The 8,070-nt window shown below is 44.1% G+C and overlaps 1 protein-coding gene across 2 annotated transcripts in view; it reads left to right on the forward strand.

The window, feature by feature from the left end:
- The first annotated feature begins 7 nt into the window (after positions 1 to 7).
- The window catches only part of PDE3B (phosphodiesterase 3B), a 152,315-nt gene continuing 144,252 nt past the window's right edge, over positions 8 to 8,070 (forward strand). For both annotated transcript variants that reach the window (XM_019519633.1, XM_019519634.1), the window contains exon 1: positions 8 to 121. In XM_019519633.1, coding sequence (XP_019375178.1) covers positions 80 to 121 — 42 coding nt within the window. In that variant the 5' untranslated portion in view covers positions 8 to 79. The remainder of the gene's footprint in view (positions 122 to 8,070) is intronic.

The raw sequence follows: 8,070 nt of genomic DNA on the forward strand, positions 1-8,070 counted from the left end.
GCTCGCCCGCCTGCCCGTGCTGCGCCCGCGCCGCCGCTCCAGCTGCGTGGCCTTGGGCGAGACCGCGGCGCGCTGCAAGATGTCCCGCCGGCCCTCGCTGCCTTGCATCTCCCGGGAGCAGGTAAGGCTACCCGGCGGCGGGTCCCCGGGGCGAGAGGGGGGCCGAGGGAGTCTCCTCTGTGGGAGACAGGCGAGCGCTGCGGCTCTTCCCCTGCAGCCAGACCCGGCCTGCGAGGGGCGCTGCGCGGGGACTGCCCGCCGGTGTTTGCAGACAAGGTTGGGAGCCGCTCTCGCCTGCGCGGGGCAGCGAGTCCGGCTACCTGTGGCCTTTTCTTAAACCGAGCCCTGGAAGGTACAGGCAGCCACCACCTTTGTTGCTGCTGTCATCATCATCTTCATATTGTTATCCTCCTCCTCCTCTCTTCAGAAGGAGACTAGGCGCCTACCTTGCTGGGCTGGTTTGTCCCCCGCAGTCTTTCCTGCCCAGAGCAGGGGGATGGCTCCGATGCTCTCATCAGGTCCCTTCCAGCTCCAAACTGCTGTGGATCCTCGTTGTCATCGTCAGCATCTTTCTCCTACTCTTAGTGCTTCCTTGGCTTCCACCAGCCTTCTCGGGACACCAGAGGCAGGGGCCCCAGCACCAGCGTCTTCGCGCTTCCATAGACATTACATTAGGGCTGGAAGGGACCTCACAAGATCATCGGGTCCAGCCCTTTTTCTGTCTGAGTCCTCGTGGACAACATGCTTCCCTCCCCACAAATAGAGGGTGGTTTGGGGGCACTCCCAGTGGAATCTTCATCCTCGCTGTCTTTCCCCCTCCTAGCTAGCCGTGTTGGTTGTTTTCTCCGCGGGAGGTGCGGTTGCTGGGGGGGGCGGGCGCCAGTGGTGCTGCGGCGTTTGCATGCGGGTCCGGCTGGGGAGCAGCCTGATGCTTTGTGCAGCGCCAGCTTGGTGCGGGGCTGAGGCGCTCCGGGCTGTGTGCAGGGGAAAGCGAGGCCGCCGCAGCCGAGAGGGGAAAAGCCGCGTTTGCAACAGGTTGGGGAACCAGGAGTCGCTGCTGCGTCCCGAGGGCTCGGCGCAGACTGCCGCTGCGGAGCTCAGTGAAGTCTGACTAGCCCGGCTCCGCAGCGCGGTTGGGAGACGATCTGGTGCGGGTGTTTCCCAGAGCTGCTGCTCCAAGTTGCCCCGTGGCTGTGAAGGCGGGGGGGAGTTATCGGGCATTTCTGCTTGTGCACGCACATCAGGAGCGCAGCCCCACGGTACTGTGTTTCGACATGGTAGGTTAATTCAAAATGTAAGCAGCTGTAACGGATTTGAGAAATTATTTTCTGACAGCAACCAACCTTGAGGTGCTGATTAGGTACCCAACATGAGGCACTCATTAAAACCACTGCATCTGCACCTTTCAAATAGTCAGGGTCTATTATCCCGCGATTAAGGTTTTACCTTCCTTAAGTCTTCTGTAGTGCCTTGCATTCTTTCAGTTAAGTAGTAGGTAACGAGTGTTTTGCGTGTCCATGATAGGAAAAAGACAAAATATGCTGAAAAGTTTAATGAAATCCCCTTCTGGATGGCAAAGGCCATCCATTTCAACTTTAAGCTGAATTCCACATACGTTGCTAACACTGAAGAACTTTCTTAAATGCCATCTCAAACTACATTGAACATTTTTTTTGAAAAAGCTGAAGTAATGAGTGTTCATAGTAATATGCAACTGTTTGCAGAGACCCATAATGGCCTTTCCATCAAAACAAAAACAAAAAAAATCAGTTTCTTATTTTATTTCTTTTTAGCAGTAGATTGTGCTCCATGAAGAAGGATTTAAACATGTTTTATGGATATGTTATGGACGTTTTTGACTTGTAATGCATTTCCTATACAGTATTACATGGGCAATGGTGTAAAGAGTAAACTCACTATTAAATCCACTATTTTTTCAATCTGATTTAGAGGAGATGGTCACTGTGGAGTTCATAAATCAAATAATAAAGCTATACCTATGTATATAGATTTAAAAAAAAATCTCATATCTGAAAATGGAATCAATGCAGTATATGCTTGCTTGTCTGCTTTGATCTTTTTCTGTGGTTTCATCATTGAGACATGAGAATTATGAGGGCTTAAATGTATAAAAAATAAACTCCAAAGATAATTTCATGTTTTTTACCATCACTACATTTTACCATCTATAAAATCCACTTTCCAATACTGACATCTTTAACCAGTTAAATTTTACTTGGTCTTCAATGAGTGTTTTATAACAAGGTCAGAGGAATACAAATAATACACTGTAAGCCCACAATGCTATGAATGTGCTTTAATAATATAAGGTAGCTTGGTTCCTATGGTGATATAGTTAATGTATTTAATAAGGCTATTAATATGGTATATTGACACGGGATAGGCTGGGGGGAATAAGAGCTGCAGAACAAACTGAGATTTTTGACTTAATCAGGAAAAATATTAACATAACTGGAAAACTGAATGTTAGCAATTTATACGTGCTGAATTATAGTTATGGCTGGCAGCTTGCGTTTTGCTTAGTCTGGTTAAATCCTATGAGAAAATTATTATATTGGGTTCATAATCTATTTTTCAGTAGTCAGCTAAAGCTAATACTTCGGAAGAGGTCTGTGTATGTAGTGGCAAATAAATGGCTTCTTTCTTGTGGCTCCAGTCTGACACTCACTGAAATCAGATGGTCCTGTCACTGTCTCAAGTGGGAGTAGGAACAGGCCCTCTTGGCCTGATCCTGTAAATGTTTCCTAAACTTGAGTAGTCTGTGTTTACAGGATCAAGCTCTGTTTTGACAAGTATGGGAATTATATTACTGAAATGTCTTTACAATCATGTTTTTCCTTGCCTTTGCTGTTTAGACTGTTATTTCATACATACCTTAGGCATAACTTTTAACAGATTTTTTTATGGTGTGTGTTGTTTCTTTTTAATACAACAAGCTATGTTTTACCAAATGTAAGTAGATTTGTTTAAATAGCTAGTTAGTTAACATTTTGTAAATATTAAATGCAAATCAAAAAAGATGGAATATAGCTAACTTAAAGCCTAAATATCAAATGAGCAGTTCTCCCCACATACCTTAAAACCATATACATGTTAGTGTTTCTGTTGTGTACTGAAATAAAATTTGATTTTTAATCTGAATGCATTAGTAGTAAATGGACTTCTTGTAACTATGTATGGTCATGTTCGTCTTGGGCCTGGTGTGATATTTATGTATTTACAGCAGTGTATTTGAGGTGTTAAAAAAACAAAAATATAAAGACCACTTAGTCAAGCCACTATATTTAAAAAAATGTTTATGTCCTAATTGTTTACACTAATATCAAATGGAAATTTATTTTGACTTCAGTAGGTGCAGGAACAATCATAAGGATCTGTTCCTGTAAATGCTTGCGTACAGGAGCAGCCCTGAGGGCTTCAGAGGGACGGCTTGCATGAATTAAACATAATATCTCTTGCATATTTAATAGTTCAGTTGGAGTCTGCAGAAACATGAAGTATTCCTAAACAGTAGTGGTCAGTATTACTGGCCTTTGTAAATTTTAAATACCAAATAAGTTTATATAGTTTGTCTTGAAAAGTGCTATAATATAAGGGTATGGAAACATGTACACTTATTCAGTTTTAATCCTGTCTTATTCAGAAGGCTCAGAGCAGTTTACAGTAAACAGACAACCCACAGACAGGATTCCTCAAACACTCCAAGACCTGAGAACTCCCAAGTCTTGCTCCCCCCACACTATTGCCTCCCTGGCCCACAAGCAAGTCCTGCCAATCCCAACCACACCTCCCAAGTGACACCTGTTTCAGTTTCCAAGAACCCTTCTTCCTGTAACCCTTGATCACCCATTCCCACCAACCCAGGGGAGATCCCTCTATCCTTCCTCTCTTTGAGGTCTCCTCCAAGCCCACACCCCCTCTCCTAAAGAGGGCCTGTGGCTGTTGTTCCCCTCTTTCCCCTCCCCCCCATGCACCTAACTCCTACCCTCCCCAACAAACAAAAGCAAATTTCAAAGAACCTTCATACAAAAGTGGAAATTTAAAAAACTCCTGTTCTTGCCTCTGTTACTGACCACAAGGTGCCCTTAAGCTTTGCCTTTCTGGGATGGCCTGCCAGCTAAGTCCACAGGCTGTGCAGGTCCTTCTTCCTCCTTTGGGTGAGTGATGTGGCACCTAGGTTGAGTTCAAGCCCTCCCTCAGAGAGGAGTACCTTGAGTAAAGGGAGTGATGATCATGATCTATCCCAGTTCTTCAGCTCCAGGGTGGCCTGCTGGCTTTGTATTTGGGGCCCTTTCAAAAGAGGAGGGAGTGGCTTTCTCCCAGTGGTGCATCCGCTGTTAACTTCTAAGGGTTACTTATGAACAAGCTGGGAGTGGTACAGATGTAGCAGATCTCCAATTTTAACACTGCTTCATTCTGAGTTTAAAGTTGGAGCAGTTTTGCTACACTGGTATTGTTCCTGGCTTGTTTGCCCACAACTGTTAGAACATAATGGCTGCTGTACCTTCCAATTCAGCAGTTCCCATTTTGAAATGTTCCCCTTTTCAAAGGGCTCCAAATGAACATGTGTCCATACCCTAACCTAGGTAATAGTAGATATGTATTACTTCTGGTCAGATGTACAGCACGTGATTGGGCTTGCTGAGTATAAACAAGATCACCTACTGTCTAAAAAGTGTTTTGTTTTGCAGAAGATGGAATTATTTTCTGTTTTTAAATATATGGGGCACGTGTAACTGAAACTATGAATGCGGCTAACTTGTTTAGCTATCTGGGTTTTTATTCAGAGATGAGGGAAATTTAGCTTGTTTTACAGATAAGATTATTTCCACTTCATGCTATTCTGGTTACAGGAAGGATTGTTATTGAATGGCTAGACTGGTCCTTGGGAAATCTATAGTCAATTCCCAGCTGTCCAATGGCCTTTTTTAAAGCACACGTGTACCTTGAAGTTAATAGGATCACGTATATGCTTACACAACTTGTTTCAGTTCCCCATTTTTACTGAGTACAAGACACTTTCATCCTTGTTTTCCCTCAGCTTTTATATTGTAAATTCTTTGGGGGATAAGTTCTGTTTTACTCTGTATTTCTTCAGCATGTATATAATGTAAAATAGTAGCACTTTACTTGTGTCTTACTGTAGCCTGCAAGTAATATTTTAGAGGTTAGCTCTTGAAGCTTGCTATTTTTCTAAAATGGTTGAGGTGACAGCCAGAGCAGATATAATTGCATGCAAATATTTGTGTTCCTATCATAATTTTTAATTTCTTTTTTTTTTTTTTTTGTCCATGGGGGGGGAAGTTAGAAAATACTGCTTTCATATTTGAAAATATAAGATTTGAAAGTTGGATATAAGTGTACACAGTGATTTATTTTAGCTAGCAATAAGAGTATTCATGCATTTAGGAGACAAAATACGTATTTTTCTTTGAACATTCAATCTTAGTGTAAAAAATCTGAGATTATCTTTAACGGTTCTCATACAGTATTTGAATAGAGAAAACAACAGGAAAAATGAGACAAGGACCATCTTACCCTGGTTTGGGTTATTGCTTGTCTTTCTCTGTTATCTTTTGACTTAATTCTCTAATCTTGCAGACTTAAGGTTGCATGGTGGTATCCTGCATCCTTCCAGAATGTCATGTTCAGCAAAAGTCAAAATTCTGAAAGCAAAAAAGATTTCGGAGAGATACTCCTACAACCTTAACTCTGTTCCCCTTCTTCCACACCCCTTCCCCCAACCATGACAGTAGCTAGAGAGTTACCTGCAAATTCTTCAGCTGCATTCATTGCAGTTAAGGTCATCTCTCTTGAATGGTGGAGGAATTAGTTACAATTGACAGAATGTCTCTCATCTCAATTATAAATCTGAGAGGATACCTAAGGTTCTCAGAGGGAGAAGATAAATGTTTTTCTTATGACATCTCTGTGTATGATCAGAAGGAAGTGGTTTATGTGTACCTTGAGAGTCAGAATGGGTCGTTTCAGTGCTTTTCCACGTAGGCTGTGTCAAGAGCAGGACATAGAAACTATCTGGGCATAAGGAGCATCAGCAATTAGGGCAGAAAATGTATGCGGTCTGTGCCTAAACAGAAGTATAGTTTTCATGGCATTGTGAGCATAATCATGTGGGGACTATAAAAATTAGCAGGTACTGTATTGTGTTCTTTCTGGGGGGTAAGCTTAAGTATTTGGTTGCAAAGCAGGTACAGTATAAGTAGTTTTTGCTTAGTTCAAAGGCAGAGTAGAGTGTATGTATTTTATAATGGGACTGGGTGAGAGAGTTTACCTGTGTTCAGTATGTCACCAAAATGTGACCGTTTTAATAAATCACAGTTACAAAAATGTATACACATAACTTTTCATTTGGTAGCAGCCCCCTATTGATGCTTCCCCACAACATGTATAGTTGCTTACTACCATTTTCAGCTCATCCTTTTCTTAGTCCATTAAATCATTGTATTTTAGAAGCCATTGGCGCATAAGCATCAGATTCTTGCTGTTTTGTCCCCTTTACTGTTATATTTGTCACAGGTAGCAGCTTATTGTAGGGTTGTATACTCCCGTGATTATGTAGCTTTTAATTAAGTACTAAACCAGGCCATACAGTCATGTTGTACCCTCTCCCCTGCCCATACTTTGGGCTATTTTCTGCAGTCATGCTCTTGGCCCATCTGGCTGGTCCCACCTCAGCGTTCCCTCCCCCTCTCCCTCCCTACTGTACCTCTAGCTAATTCTGTCATCAGATGCAAGGATAATATGTACCACAATTTTGTATTTCTTGGTTATTAGATGCTTAGCTTTGTATTTTATATTACGGGCACCCACCAAACCTATGGTGCAGGGGTAGAGAGACTAACTCTCTCTAGTCACATCAGAGTAGCAGAGCTTTCAGGCATTTTTAGCTCTGAACTTGTGTGGCAGGATAGGGTGCCTTAGATCCCACTAGAGAGACAGAAAAATCCAGATTAGAGTTTATATAGGAGCGGAGGGAACAGGTACAGGGACTCAGACACACAGAAGCTTGGCTTCCCACCCCTTCCTCCACCCTCTACAAGCAAATGCAAGCTTAGCAGTTTGTTGAATGTTGTTCTATATTCCCTTGAAGGGTTACTGGGCACTCTCCATGAGTTGGTCTTGCTCAAGTGATGCTAATTTGGAATTACTAATTTTGCCTTGCTTGCCGAATGTTAAGAAAGTCCAAATAAGCATATGGATTTTAGGGTTCTTAAGAGGGGTAATCTTTAACAGAAAGTGAGGGGTTGGGGGTTCATGCAAGTGGGAAATGGGACGTTGATCTTAATGTGGTGCTCTCAGCAGAATGAAGAATAACCCCTGGATATGAATAAAGCCTGAAATAGCTGTGTATAGTGTGAACTAGGGCTCTGCGAAGCTTCAGGTGCTGATTCTATTTGGCCTGATTTGGTGGCTGAATCTCTTAATCGAATTGGGGGACCAATAAAAAGGTCCAAATCAATTTGAAGCTCTGAATTTTTTAGGAAGATTTGAAGAGCTCTGATGACTTGGGCAGTCCCTGCCTGCTGCAGCAGGAAGCTGCAGCCTGACTTGGAGCTGGTAAGTAGGGGGTGGGAGAGGGGAGCTGCAGGAGGGGACCATGGGGGGGCCCCTGCCCACCCCAGCTCCTGGTGCTTTTAAAAAAAGCCCTGCTCATGGTGCTGCTGGGCGGGGGGATGATCCCTGCTGTCCCCCACTGCCCCATGCTACTTTGGCCTTTGAAGGGAACCCCTTCCCCCAGGACTCACCAACTCCTACAGCAGCCTTGGGGCTTTGTGGAGCTCGTGCATAGCCCCCTTGCATGGCGCAGGGCAGTGGGGGGCAGTGGGGATTGTCCTGTGCCCTGCTGGGCAGGAACTGTGAATCTGGGGGGGTTCTGTTTTTTTTTTTTCTTAAAGGGCTGGAGCTGGGGTGATCAAGGCAGCCATGGAGGGGTTGGAAGAGCAAGGGGGGTGGGGTGCTTGTGGAGAGCCTCCCACACAGTGTGGGGCAGTGGGGGGAAGCAGCACCCGGGGGGGGGGGGGAACCCGG

Source organism: Gavialis gangeticus, unplaced genomic scaffold (assembly GCF_001723915.1).
Source record: "Gavialis gangeticus isolate Ggan-Ray unplaced genomic scaffold, GavGan_comp1, whole genome shotgun sequence".
Lineage (NCBI taxonomy): Eukaryota > Metazoa > Chordata > Crocodylia > Gavialidae > Gavialis > Gavialis gangeticus.